The 15,820-nt window shown below is 34.1% G+C and overlaps 1 protein-coding gene across 1 annotated transcript; it reads left to right on the top strand.

The window, feature by feature from the left end:
• The first annotated feature begins 518 nt into the window (after positions 1-518).
• Positions 519-9,843, top strand: LOC131870356 (putative leucine-rich repeat receptor-like serine/threonine-protein kinase At2g14440). Its single transcript, XM_059215872.1, has 15 exons — positions 519-600; positions 682-1,237; positions 1,325-1,800; positions 1,927-2,062; positions 2,173-2,245; positions 2,349-2,416; positions 2,526-2,597; positions 2,724-2,792; positions 8,124-8,200; positions 8,448-8,650; positions 8,774-8,897; positions 8,977-9,045; positions 9,139-9,325; positions 9,409-9,517; positions 9,595-9,843. The coding sequence occupies exons 1-15, from the start codon at positions 519-521 to the stop codon at positions 9,841-9,843; spliced, it is 2,550 nt and encodes an 849-aa protein (XP_059071855.1).
• The last annotated feature ends 5,977 nt before the right edge of the window (positions 9,844-15,820 follow it).

The raw sequence follows: 15,820 nt of genomic DNA on the forward strand, positions 1-15,820 counted from the left end.
GGGAAATAAATGTATTTTATTTCCTCGACTTCAGCAGAGTAACATATGTATTTCTTTTCCCCTTTCTTTGATGACCATTTTTCATTTTTAAATGTAATATTTCTCTACTTATTCAATCAAATAGCTGTCAACGAGATAATATAGATATTTCTTTTCATGGATGAGCATGGATCTTTAATGTCAATTAAAGTTTGATTTTCACCTTACTTCTCAAATCTTTTCGTTTTGGAAACGTTAAATCTTGTCCCCAAAGAAAAGAAATATCACGTTGGATGATTGAAAATAAAATAGAAAATATATTCTGCGTAATTTCTTGGAAAAAAACCCGATAAAATTCTCCCTTGCGCATTCATGTGAACCCCATGTGAACTACATCTACCCAATTATGATATGAACAAGACAAACTACGTGTAACGCCTAAGCAATGAAAAACAAAACTTTTATATTCTAACTCAAAATGTCGATGCCACATCTTTCTCATTGATTTTCTTCCCTACTTGCAATCTGCATTGATCATCATGAAGTTCAAAAGTTTAACCTTGTTAGCGATCACAGCTTTCATTGGATTACTCACTCGCTGCACACTCGCAAACCCAGATGGTAAGTTCTAATTCATTTCAATAAAGTTTTACTGTGATTGAAAAACAAGGTCTGTAATATTTGCTCTTGCATTTTATGAAGGATTTCTAAGTATTAATTGTGGCGCTTCAAATAATGGCACGAATGGAGAGATCGACTGGATTACAGATTCCTTGTTCATCAAATACAGAAACACCTCCATTATGCCTCCATTCACTCTTATCAATACCCCCTACCAATATCAGTCAATGGCCTATTTTACAAATATGGAAGCCAATAAATATTGTTACTTACTGCCCGTGAGGCCTCATATACAATATCTAGTAAGGGTCAGTTTTTTTTTAAAGGGATTTGAAAATCTTCGTTTAGCAAGCACCTTCGACTTGTATATAGAGGGAATCAATTGGGCAAAAGTGAAGCTGACAAATTCCCAAATGTATCGCCCTATGTATTACGAAATCATCCTGGCCCCCAAAAGGGATAGTATGACTTTATGCCTGGCTAGAAATTCAGACACACAAGAAAGTTATTATGTTTTCATTTCAACCATTAGGTTGAGGCCGCTACAACCTGCAATGTATAATACTTTCACTGATTTCAACTACAGCGCTTTGCTTCTCTTCTATCGTATCAATTTTGGCAGCTCTTATGAGATAAGGTAAGCTTAACAACAATTTTGTTTGGCAGTTAGTTTTGAATCTGTTCTGTCCACCTTATCTAATGTAATGTCGTCATCGTGGTACAGTTTTCCCGACGACCAGTATGATCGCCTGTGGGAACCTCCTCAGGTCACGTTAACATCAACTTATGTGATCAGCACGAATGACTCCTTTTTGGGGAGCATAAGAAACCAGCCACCTGTATCAGTACTAAAGACTGCTATTACGTCCCTTTTAGGGGAAGATCAGTTGCTTGTTTCGAACTGGCATATTCTTCCCCAGGGCATTTATTATTTTGCTGTTTACTTGTGCAACATCAATAAGACAAGTCTTTCAGGGAATAACACATTTCAGATCTTCATTGGCAATGTTCAAATCGCAGAAATAGTCGTTCCTGAGTATATGTACTGTTTGTCACCAGAAACTCGTCTAGAGCTTAGCACAACTGATTCTACAGATATAAGAATACGTTCAAAAACAGGATCCGAGATGAGGCCATTCATAAATGCAGCTGAAGCATATCAAATAGTAAAGATCACCAATATGACACACGCCGGAGATGGTACGTTTATTTCTCCATCTGCTAGTTTCTGCTTGCCTCATTATACCATATTATTTTTTATACTACATTGTTTCCAACATTTCTCCTAGAAATATCGCCTAATGTTTTAGTAAACATGTGACACAGTACTCGCTATTAGAAAAATAGCAGATACAGTGAATGTTCCAGATGATTGGACAACAGGAGATCCATGTTTACCTGCAGGTTTACCATTAACTGGTGTTATGTGCAATGAGGAAGATCCTCCACGAGTGATTATTGTGTAAAATTCTTTCCTTAAAAATCATAGGAGTTCATTAAAACTTTTAGCAATGAATACATTAGGTTTCAGTACTGAAGGCTATTAACCCACATAACTTCAACTCTTTTCAGGAATTTAACAAACAAAGGTCTCACTGGCAACATACCTCCAACCATAGCCAACTTAACAGCATTAAAACAGTTGGTAAGACAAACTTTCAAACAAATTAAACATTCTATTTCGCAAATCATAGATGTAGCTCCCCTCAGTTCAATAAGTGACTAATAAGTTATGTTATTTGTTTTAGCTGTTAGGCAACAATAATTTTTCAGGTTCTATTCCAGACCTCAGCACACTGATGAACCTTACGTCATTGTAAGAGATCCTTCACTATCTTCTATCAAAAGCCTTATTCTTATATACACAGTTGAATGAGAAAGGCTGTTTATATGTGTTGATATTTAATTTCCTTGGCATGTCGAAGGCAACTGCAAAATAATCGACTGACTGGAGATATTCCGAGTTCATTAGAGAAGCTTCCCATGTTAAATGAGCTGTATATTTACTCATAACTTCTTTATCTTTTCTTCTAACTATTTTATTTATGTTTCGATACTTTAGTCAAAGGTAATGTTTAATTAATCAGTTTTGTTTCTAACTTGAAGCTTTTTATGTTGTTTAGTTTTTTGCAGAACAACAAATTAGATGGAGATGTGCCACCTGGTTTAGTTAAGCCTGGTTTAAACCTCCAGTATGAGGACATCCTTTCTTGACTTATTGCCTTGTATAACAAAAGGATAATTATTCAAATAATTTTTATGCTTTAACCTTTGGTATCTTAGTTCTTGAAGGTGGGCAGAGACAGAACATTACAATTCATTGCCCTTGCAGAAACAATTTACATGAGCCTCTTAAATAGAGGTCTTTCGAATTATCTAGAATGAGAAATAGTAAACAACGTGAAAATCAATGGGCGGTGAAGAGTCGGTGGCAAGTCGGTAATAAAGTCAACAACATTACTGCAGGAAAGTTCCATATTAAATAGTGCAGTTGGAAGAAGCTTCTCTTCGGTGGGAGAAATTAATGTCTTCCAACACTCCCCCCTAATTTCTACCACTAATTACATTAATATTTACAATATTCAAATTTTCTCTTAAATATTCAAATTGATCTTGTGCTAATGCTTTTGTGAATATATCAGCGAGTTGCTCCTTTGATCTACAATGTTGTAGAATGATTTCTCCATTGTTGATTAATTCTCGAATGAAGTGATACCTAGTATCAATGTGCTTTGTCCTCTTGTGAAAAACATGATTCTTTGATAGTGCAATGGTGGACTTGTTGTCACAATAGATTGTAGTAGGCTCCTTTTGCTCATGCTTTAGATCCTTCAAGACTCTTCGCATCCATACTGCTTGACATGCCGCTGATGTACCTGCCACATACTCCGCTTCTGCTGATGAAATTGTCACGATTGGCTGCTTCTTTGATGCCCATGCCACAATACCTGTTCCAAGATGAAATGCATATCCAGATGTACTCTTTCGATCATCTATATTTCCTGCAAAATCACTGTTAGTATATCCAATCAATTGAAAATCATTTGTGATGGAATACAATATTCCATAATCCAGGGTTGCTGCAATATATCTCAATATTCTTTTTCCTGCTTGCCAATGTGAATTTTTGGGTGAGTCCATAAATCTAGAAATTAGACTGACTCCATACATTATATCCGGCCTAGTTGCTATCAAATACATCAAACTGCCAACCAATTTTCTGAATATAGTTGTGTCAAAATCCATCTCATTATCTTCTCTGCTAAGTTTTATGCCTGTTGCTACAGGAGAAGAAACTGGACTACAATTTATCATTCTAAACCTTCTCAAAACATCTTTTGCATATTTACTTTGACAAATGAAAATGCCCTTATCATTTTGAGTGACTTCAATACCAAGAAAATATTTCATCAAACCCAAGTCTGTCATCTCAAATTCTTTCTTCATTTCAAATTTAAACATGTCAATAGAAAGATTGCCTATAAAGATCAAATCATCAACATACAAGCAAACAATCAAAATCTGACCTTGTTCATTGACCTTGATGTAAAGCGTGGGCTCACTAGTGCATCTATTGAATCCATTCTTCAACATGTATGAATCTATCCTGCTATACCAAGCTCTTGGTACTTGCTTCAATCCATAGAGTGCCTTCTTCAACTTGTAAACCTTGCCTTCATATCCTTTTATCTCATATCCTGGTGGTTGCTGCACATATATTTCTTCTTCCAAATATCCATTCAAAAAGGCTGATTTAACATCCATTTGATAAACCTGCCAATTGTTTTGAGCTGCAATAGCTAGTACCATTCTAACAGTATCAAGTCTTGCTACAGGTGCAAATGTTTCATTATAATCAACCCCATATTCTTGTACAAACCCCTTAGCTACCAATCTTGCCTTATGTTTGTCAATTTCTCCATTTGCTTTATACTTAGTTTTATAAACCCATTTCACACCTATGCATTCTTTGTCTTTAGGCAAATCAACTAATTTCCATGTATTATTTTTCTCAATAGATTCCATTTCATCATTCATTGCATTAATCCAATGTTCATCCTTAATTGCATCTTCAAAATATATAGGATCTTGAGCAAATAAAGCAAAGTTTGATTGCAAATCTATCTTATCTCCTTGATCATAAATTTCTTGCAAACTTTTAGTCTTCTTACTTCTAAGCCTTGGTCTCAATGATGCAAGTGTAGGATTTGAGTCATTACTTACTTGTGGACTTGATGAATCTCCTTGCTCAACTTGCCTTTGTGAGTTATCTCCTTGTGTATTTCTTGATGGAGTTCCTCCTTGTTCATTTGATTGATCTTCTTGGTCTTCTTGATCTTTTCCTTCTTGTTCATTGTATGGCATTGTCGTAGCACCTGTAATTGTATTGTCTATACTTCCATTCCAAGATTCTTCTTCTTTGAACACAACATCTCTACTTACAATGACCTTTTTGGTTATAGGATTAAACAACTTATATGCCTTAGAATATTCATCATAACCAATAAAAATGCATTTTTCACTCTTATCATCCAACTTACTTCTTGTTTCCTTAGGCACATGTGCATATGCAATACAACCAAATACTCTAAAATGAGAAACACTATGATGCTTACCACTCCATGCCTGTTGTGGAATCATGTCTATCACAATCTTTGTTGGACTTCTGTTCAAAATATAAACTGCACAAGCAACTGCTTCAGCCCAATACTCATTAGGTAGATTCTTACCTTTTAACATGCTCCTTGCCATCTCCATTATTGTTCGATTCTTCCTTTCTGCGACACCATTCTGCTGAGGTGTGTAACTTGTAGTGAATTGCTTCTTTATTCCATGATACCTGCAATAATCCAAAAATTCATTTGACTTGTATTCTCCTCCTCTATCTGATCTCAATACCTTGATGGATAAACCACTCTGTTTTTCAACCAATGCCTTGAACTCCTTGAATTTGCCAAATGTCTCAGATTTATATTTGAGAAAAAAAACCCATGTTTTTCTACTAAAATCATCAATGAATGTTAGAAAATAAATGCTCCCCCCTAATGATGGTGTTTTCATTGGACCACATAAATCTGTATGCACAATTTCTAAAGGTGCCCAAGCTCTGTAAGTCATTTCTTTTGAAAACTTTTGCCTATGTTGCTTAGCCAAAATACAACTTTCACATGAACTCAATGGTGCTTCAATAGGGGGTAAACCTCTTACCATATCCTTTCTTTGCAACAAACATAATCCTTTGAAATTTAGATGACCATACCTCAAATGCCATTTCCATGCTTGATCTTGATTTGATGCCTTGAAACTTACTCCCATCTCCTCCATCATTTCACTCTTCATGCGAAGTGGGAACATTTTGTTGTTTGTCATTTCAACCTTTGCAATCACCATGTTACTAGGAGAAATATCAAATATAGTGCAAACATTATTTTCAAAAGCAACTCTATAACCTTTTTGAATAAGTTGTCCCACACTTATGAGATTATGCTTCAAACCAGGTACAAAATAAACATCAGGAATAGTTTTCTTACCAAGCTTTGTTATCACCTTAATTGCACCTTTTCCCATGACTTCAACAATGTTATCATTGCCCAATTTAATTTCTGATTTAACTGAAGTATCCAAATTCTCAAAAAAATCTTTATTTCCAATCATATGATTACTACACCCACTATCTAGAAACCAAATATTACTTGAATTTTCTTGAGCTACATGACATGTAATAAACAATGTCTCAGAACTACTCTCAAAAAAATTTGCATTTTGCTTTCCCATATCTGCTTGTTTCTTTCGACATTCATTTGCCAAGTGACCATACTTCTTACAATAATAACATTGAACATTTGTTTTGTCATACCTTTGTGATGCCTGATTGTTATTGCGGCCCCTTGGAATGAAATTTTGATTTCTCCTTCCTCCTGGATCTGGACTCTTTCTTTCTTCTCTTTGGTAACTATATCTTCCTCTTCCTCTTCCTCTGAATCCTGAATTTCCTCTTCCTCTGCCTCTGCCAAATGTCATTTGTGTTTTGAATGCATTCTCTAATGAGCTATTGTCATTCCTATTCCACCTGTCTTCAAAATTTTTTAAAGAACCAACCAACTCATCTATAGAATATGTAGTCAAATCTTTAGATTCTTCAATTACCACAACAATTGCATCAAATTTTTTAGGCAAACTTCTTAAAACCTTTTCTACAACCTTTTGATCTGTTAAGTCATCACCATTCTGCCTTATTTGATTAATCAAATTTGTAACACGATATGTAAATTGATCTACTGATTCAGAATCCTTCATTTGCAAATTTTCAAATTCTCTTCTAAGTGCTTGTAGTTTGGCAATTTTTACCTTACTAGTACCTTGATATGTTGTCTCTAGGATGTCCCATGCTTGCTTGGCTGTAGTGGCTGGTTTAATCCTTCCGACAACCGAATCATCCAATGCTTGCCCGATTATCTGCAAAGCCCTTCTATCCTTTTGCCTATTTTCTTCAAGCTTTTTCTTATCATCTGGACTCAAGGTAGACTCATTTTTACATTTTCTTATCATGTCAACTTCATTCTAAAAGCCCAATTATCATAATTTTTACCAGAAAATATTGGAATTAAAGGTTGAAAGTTACCAGATGCCATATTTTGACCAAAAAAAAAAAAATTACTCCAAACTCTAACAGTATACTTAATGCCTTAATCAACCAATTCCTTATAATCCAAACATCATCAAAACAAACTCCTTTTGAAACACCTAGGGCCACAGTCTCAATATAATGCCACAAACCCTATTTAATGCCATGAATAGGAACATACCAATACGATGTCTAAAAACCACAGTGGATGAATCTGGAATAGTGACACCTTAATACTTTGCGAATTCAATCAAGTAAAATATGGCCTGCGTGCCCTCAACAATAATCTCCTGCAATCTGGCTTTGCCGTTAAAATAAAAACTGTGCTCAATAGTCTCCTTGACACAGCCTGACTGAGATCTTCTTATGGCTGCAAACACTTGCTTTCACTGCAGCTTCTACGATGGCCTTCTCCTCTCTGACTAATTCGATGACAACTCAATCTGCCTTTGCAATCTGCATAAACACAACAATCTACCAATTTTTATTTGCCTGAGCTCTGATACCACATGAAGGTGGGCAGAGACAGAACATTACAATTCATTGCCCTTGCAGAAACAATTTACATGAGCCTCTTAAATAGAGGTCTTTCGAATTATCTAGAATGAGAAACAGTAAACAACGTGAAAATCAATGGGCGGTGAAGAGTCGGTGGCAAGTCGGTAATAAAGTCAACAACATTACTGCAGGAAAGTTCCATATTAAATAGTGCAGTTGGAAGAAGCTTCTCTTCGGTGGGAGAAATTAATGTCTTCCAACAGTTCTTAGTTGTTTATATTAGATAAACAGATAAAACTATATTAAATTAGAAATTGAAATAATTTTATTAAGATTTTTAAATAACAATAATTTATTTGTCTTAACCTTTGACATTTTAATTGTTTGGTCTGCACTGCAGAGTTCTTCCTCAAAGTAAGTTTCTACAGGACAAGAAAAACAAAGAAAAAGGTAGGATTATAGGACCTGCTATTGGCTGTTCGGTTCTGTTAATCCTTCTGATATTCGGGATTTATCAATGGAGGTGCAAATATAATCAAGGATGTCTCACCATAAACAATTCTACTATGCAACCTCAGCATTCATGTACAGGTCTTTTTTGAATCCTTGTCACTTGAAAATGGTTTATTTAAAACTAAGAATTATTATTTTAGATCTTCTATCTCGTATCTTTAAGTATTGAGTCATGTTGGAAACCTTTGTTCTATCTTCTCTTTCGAAACAGATAAAGATGATCCAAATGAATTTCAAAAAGTGGTGGTAGAATATAGTGAAGAAGATATTAAAGCAGCTACAAACAACTATTCTACAATCATTGGTAAGGGAGGCTTTGGCATTGTGTTTTATGGTCAACTATCAGGAAACGATGTTGCAGTGAAGATACTTTCAACTGATTCATGTCAAGGAAAACAAGAATTTCGAAATGAGGTTCTTCCTTTCTTCAAAAATATTGAATGCATTATTTAAGACAAGAATTTTATTTACCCCTCGTACTCCTATTTCATCACAAGTTGCCTGTTTAACACACGGTGCTTTTGTTCTTGGCTCCAGGTAACTCTCCTTTCAAGGGTACACCACAAGAATCTTGTAAATCTTCTTGGGTATTGTAGACAGCCTATAGTTGCCTTACTATACGAATTTATGGAATATGGAACATTGACGAACCATATACACGGTATAGTTTATTCCATGGTGGTCTCAATAAAATTAATGTAAACAAATTTTAACAAAAAGACTTACTATTCTATTTACAGGCTCTGCTAAACGAGAGAGACCACTTGATTGGCAAACTAGGATTAATATTGCTCTACAAGCTGCAGAGGGTAAATTGTACAAGTCATAGGTTTCAGGTTTTTAAATGTTTATTGTATGTAAAATTGCTTCTACACATTACAAATTTCTTATGTGGTTTGCAGGTTTGCTATACCTTCATGAGGGTTGTAGCCCTCCTATCATACACAGAGATATTAAATGCACTAATATACTTTTGGATAAAAATATGTCTGCCAAGATTACTGACTTTGGTTTATCAAAGTTACTGCAAAACTCTCGAAGCCATGTAACAACAGAAGTCAAGGGCACCCTCGGCTATCTTGATCCCGAGTATTTTCATACTTCACCATTATAGTATCTTTTTAACATTTATCAAATAATTTACAGTACGCTAATTTTCAAACTTGATGCAGATATTATGGAACGTCGTCATTAAATGAAAAGAGTGATGTCTATAGTTTTGGTGTAGTTTTATTCGAGATTATTTCTGGAGTACCACCCAAGGAGGGAATTGTTGAATCGGTAAACATTTAAAATATAATCTATTTTATTTTTATCATTAATAATAATATGGAATTCTCATTTTCCTCATTATACAGGCTAAAATATTGCTTTCATGCGGGAGAATAGCAGACTTGATGGATTCTTTGTTGGGTGGCCAATATAGTTTAGAATCTGCATGGAGAGTTGCAGAGGTTGCGTACAATTTTGTGGAACCAAGACCAGTAAATAGACCCACTATGAATACTGTTGTGAAAGAGCTAGCAGAAGCAAAGGCACTTGTATCACATGATGGCATTAAACCTACATCTTTAAAAGTACTGGACGACGTGCCTAAAGCTCGATAGCCATACCATTGTGAATCTGCTTCACTAGACGAAACATGCCCACTTAGCAGTGTCTGTCTTTTCAAATATAAACATTATAGTAATTATAACATTAAGTGGTTAAGGATCAGCTAATGAAGATCCAAAACATAATATTATTTAACTTAATCTTCAATATAGTATTAAGTGGTCATAGTTATTTAAATTGTTGGGTTCTTCTTATATTTAAAAAAATAGTGATAGCATATTTAAATCTATAATATTAGAGTACTTAATTTGAATGATTTTCTAGTGTATAATATCCATATTTTTATAATATCTTATTATCATATTAGATTTCAGATTTCAATTGTTCATCCATCAAATCTAAGTTATTCTTAAAGTCATTTCCAAGAATCAATCAATTGGATGCAATTAAATGCTACCTATTTTGGTACTTAGACAATTTAATCCTGCAAAAGAATATCATTGACATATCGAAGAGTAATTCAATGGTATTGGGTACAATTTTGTTTCTTTTTAAATAGACTTTTAATCTAATATTGATGCTTTATTTTAGCTATAAATTTAAACAGGTTTTAAAATTAACTAGTTTTGATAGTTCGTTTTCAAAAGCATACTACATGTATATGTATTCAAATTGATATTGCATAAAAGAAATCTCTTTGTTAGGCAATGTTGTTTATTACACGTGTTCCAAGACCATGAAGAGATCAAACCCACCACCCAAACAAAGAAAAAAGTAGTATAAGTGAAAAATTGTCTAAAGAAACATACACTACATTTAAATGAGTTCAAGAGCCAAGGATACAAAACCTATGATTTAGAGAAGCACAAACACAACACCCACAATCTAAATTTAAACTAGAATAAGATATTTAGACACTATTAATATTGATGAATAAAAGACCACTCTTGATAGGATGAAATACTAGCATTATCACATGAACTCATCAACTCTTATCGTAAGGGTTTGTAAAAACCCTTTCACACCTTAAAAAACCAAAATATTGACCTACCTCCTTAACCTATACTGTCAGCCTTAATTCTATCCTTCACAATATGGACATTAGAACCAACACCCTTAACTCAAAGCCAAGAAAGAAGAACCTAGATTGTACTAGAATAACCATATCAACGAAATCCTCCATAGCAGTATTGCTCATATGAATTAACATTTTAAAAAATTAAAATAAAATTAAAAAAGATGGCTCTTAATATTTTCCAAATACCAATGGGAAAAACTGGTAGGGAAATTTAAGGAAAAGTTAACACAGTTTCAGTTTTTATGAGGCAATAAAATGAAACCTTGGGCATTCGTGTTTGTTTCGATGTCTTGTTCATTTAGAAGTTAGTTTATAATGTTCCTTAAATGCAGTTGATAGGAAAAATTATAATTTTTCAATAGCACGGAAAAGGAAATTAAATATTTTATTCTTAATCATGACTAAGTCATCGTATATTCCTTCGGCCTTCATCATTTTTCTTGTCTTTGCTTCCCATTCAAAATGATTTTACTTTTCTTTGCCCGCATTTCAGCAGAGAAAATCAATGACGATATTTTAGGTTAACGTAAAATAAATATATTTTATTTCCTCGATTTCAGCAGAGTAAAATATGTAAAATTGAAACAGTTGAACACTGGAATTTGGTGAGAATCTATTTTCATTTTGTTTTTTATTTATTTAAAAATGACTTTACTTTCTGATTTGAACAGTGAAGTATGAATCTATTTTTTTTATTTTTTTTCAAAATCAAAATAAAGAAAAACATTGGTAATGATTAGTAGAAATTTCTACCCCCTCTTTATTCAATGGGTCGTGCTCTTTCTAAATCATTTTTCTTTTTTTAAGTGGGTGTATTTCTTTTCTTCTTTCTTTAATGACATGTCTAATCTTATTCTAAACATTGCATTTTTTTTTATGGTTTTATCAAATATCTTTCAGTAAGTTAATTTTTAAAATTATTGTATTTTTACGAAATACTTTTTAAACAAGTTAATTGCATCTTTTATCACATATTTTCTAAATTAGTATAAAATTTCATATTTTGTCAAATATTTTTAAATGAGTTATGTGATAAAAATTGTGATTTTATCAAATAGCTTTGAACAAATCAGTTTGTGAAAAAAGTATGCTCTATCAAATACATTTGAATAAATTATTGTTAAAATAAACTATAATTCTTTCAACTATTTTTGAACAAATTAATATGGGAAAAAATGTTGCTCTATCAACTACCTTTGAACAAGTTAATTTGTGAAAAAAATTCATAATCCTATCAATTATATTTGAACAAATTAATGTGAGAAAAAATGGCATTCTATCAAATACCTAGTTAACAAGAAAATAGGATGCTTATCTAACTTCAACTCCACCCTACAAATGAACACTAATGCATTTATTTTTCTTCTTATGTGAAAGTCATTTTAAATTGAATAATCTTACATTTACATAATTTATTTTTAGTTTTTAATGCTCCACATCTCCTTCGCACCTTACAAATTCAAAATACCCTTTATTTGTGAATTTTAACAATTTTCGTTACCCACTCCTCATCTTTGTTGAACCTACATGTTTCAAGGAAGTATCTAATCATATTCCTTTAAACAAAGTTAGAGTTTAAAGAGTTCTAATTCTCATTGCAATCCCCAAATCATGGTTTCTCACTCTATGTATTCTTAAGAACCATGTGTATTATTTGTTTGGGCTTTCAATTTATAAAAAGTCATTTATTTGTTTGGGATTTCAACTTATAAAAAGTCATTTATTTGTTTGGGCTTTCAACTTATAAAAAGTCATAGCATGGATGGTTAAACATTCAAATAATTTTTTCAATTTTTCATTTTATTTTACAAATGATCATTTTTGTGCATTTGCTCTAGTTCTTGTAGTTCTTTTTTTTCTTTCACATGTTAATGTATTCTATTCACCTTTTTTGAAATTTTTAATTGTTTTTCTCATTTATTTTGTTCAAAGCACAAATATTCTAGTAATTTATCATTTTCAACATTGGGTGCAAGCCAATCCTTAATCTCCGCTACTTATTCAATATAGGATTTTTTAAACCAAGAACTAATAAATAGTTTTTACATGGCACAACCTCATCTTTGATCTCTACATAAACATGAGAGTTTCATAGTTTTCTAGCAAAAGAAAATAAATTGCATGATGTAACTCAAATTTTGTCCTTTATGTATAATGGTGGACCATGAAAATACAAAATTTATTCGATACTTCAAACCCAAAATTTTACCTAATACAAAAATTATTGGATTTTTAGAGTTTCACAACATAATACAAATACTTGCAAAATATATTTAAAACATCGAACTTCGTACCGAACTACATTGTCAAGATTATTAGATTCTAGAACATATTTAAACTAGTTGAAACTTCAATTTCATATTCTAAGTCTTATCACCATAATATAGATCTAAACAATAATAACAATTAAAATAATAACAATAATAATAATCATTTTTAAAAATTTTAAAATGGCACACTTTCGAGGCGCAGGAGCAGGAGTTGACGCGAGAGCAGGTTCAGGTTTGAATTTGAATGACTCTGGTTCTGGGAGTCTAGGGGATTCCCCTGTGACTCGCCCCACAAAATCGGCCCCTGATCCTTTGGATGGGGCCTCAAATGATACATGGGATGGTGGTACCATGCAAAATACTGCCAATGGTAAATCTGTCATTTTTGACAAACCTGGTGAGGTTGAGAGCCCCAATAATAAGATTCCCTCTATGGAATGCAACAAGAAATGGGCTTCTCTTTTTGCAACTAAGCTTAAGGGTAAGGCCATTTTGCCGGTACCGCATAAAGTTGACCAGGATTCTAGTGCTTGCTCCATCTCTATCCCGGACTGTATTGTGGATCAGAATATGGCTCACACGAACTTAGTCTTGGTTGGAAACTTTGTTGGACCATGCCATAATATTGAGGCTATTAGATCCTGGGTGTCTAGGAAATAGAAAGGTAAGGGTCAAATTGATGTTGTGGCTATGGTTGGTGGCTTCTTCTCCTTTTCATTCGCTTGTGAAGAAGACTTTTGATTTGTTTTGGCGGGAGGTCCCTGGATGCGAGGCAAAGCCTCGCTGGCCCTTAAAAAGTGGGAACCAAGTTTTAATCCTAAAGATTGGGAATATAATGAAGCCCCTATCTTGGTCAGACTGCCAGGTTTACCCATGGAATTCTGGGGAGAAGAAATATTTGCAGGTATTGCAGCCTATTTTGGTGAGCTAATCTCAGTCGACCCAATGACTGCAGTAAAAAGATGACTCATTTATGTCAGACTGTGTATCAATGTTAAACAATCTACAAGCCTACCTTTTGAGATAGATATTTTCTCTAAGTTGGGTAGATGGGTGTAGAAAGTGGAGTCGGGTTTCCATCGCAGATGGAGCTTAGAGAACGTTACCAAAAATGGGGATGGGATCCCCCTCTCATGCTAAATTATAATAATCTCATGGAATATATGGGGTTTAAATCACCCCCACAAGAATGACCTGCTATCCAATTTGGTTAGAGATCATAAACCAAATATTTACCTTGTCCAAGAAACTAAAATGCCTGGTAGAAAAGTGGAAAAAATTAAATTGGCGATTTTTGGAGATTGTGATATTCACTGTGTGGATGCAAATGGTGCTTCAGGCGGTATTTCCACCCTTTGGAATCTGAGACTACTATGTGGTAAGGTGGTCCTCTCTTCTCCTAATCACATTGTTACTAGATTCTTTAATCTTAAAGATGGATCCTCCTATATTATTTCAAACATCTATGCTCCTAATGGGAGATCTGCAAGGAAAGTCCTTTGGTCTTCCATTTTCCATGCTAGATTGCTCTTCCTTAATGAGAAATGGGTTCTTCTGGGCGATTTCAACACCCCACTCTCAAATTTGGATAAATCTGGGGGTATGCCTATCTCTATTGATAGTAGACAAGACTTGGCTGACATGATCAACTCTTTGAGCCTTTTGGATCTAGACCTTATTGGTGCTAAATTCACCTGGTCCAACAAACACAGTGGGGAGGATCTCATTCTAGTTAAGCTTGATAGGGGCCTTGTATATCCTGATTGGATTCAGAATGCTTCATGTAGACTCAATGCCTTGCCCCGTGTTGTATTAGACCACTTCCCTATTTGCCTTTCGGTGACTTACTTGTCTAGCAGAAAGGCGTATCCCTTTAGATTTGAGAAAATGTGGTTGATGGCCCCTGACATCCAAGATAAAATTATGAAGTGGTGGAATATTGATATCCAGGTTGTACGGCCATGTTTCATATAGCCAAGAAGTTATATAATGTCAAGTCCAATATTCAACGTTTGAACAAGTCCTCTTTTGGCAATATCTTCAAAATTAAAGATCAACTCAAACTGGATCTTGAGGAGGTTCAAAAGCATACAAAAGTTTTCAGGTTTGATAAAGATGTCTCGAACAAATAAATTGAGATTTTAACTAAATTGCGTGATATTATTTCCAAAGAAGAGGAATTTTGGAAAGAGAGATCTAGAGATTTATGGCTTAAAAGTGGTGACAAAAACACTAAGTTCTTTCATATGACGACCCTTAAGCACATGGCTCCTAATAGAATAAATAAAATTCAGATTGGCCAGAGATGGGTTGATAAGCATGAAGAGATTTGCCAGGAAGCCATCAATTTTTTCTCTAATCTCCTTTCTGTGAATGATCCTCTTGACCCTCTAGCTCAAAATGAAATCTTGCAGGAGGTCCCCACCATTATCTCTCAGGATATGGACTTGGAGCTTACCAGAATCCCTTCTCTTGATGAATTTCACAATGCGGTCTTCTCTTTTGAAGGTAAAAAAGTCCCTGGCCTTGATGGCTTCCCTCTATTTTTCTTTCAAAATTTTTGGCAGATTATTTGCTCTGATGTGACCTTGTTGTAGCTCAAGAATTTTTTGGTTCCTGCTCTCTCCTGAAGGAGTTGAATGTCACCTTCCTTGTCCTCATCCCCAAGAAATTTGATGCCTT

The sequence above is a fragment of the Cryptomeria japonica genome, unplaced genomic scaffold (genome assembly GCF_030272615.1).
Source record: "Cryptomeria japonica unplaced genomic scaffold, Sugi_1.0 HiC_scaffold_317, whole genome shotgun sequence".
Taxonomy (NCBI): Eukaryota; Viridiplantae; Streptophyta; class Pinopsida; order Cupressales; family Cupressaceae; genus Cryptomeria; species Cryptomeria japonica.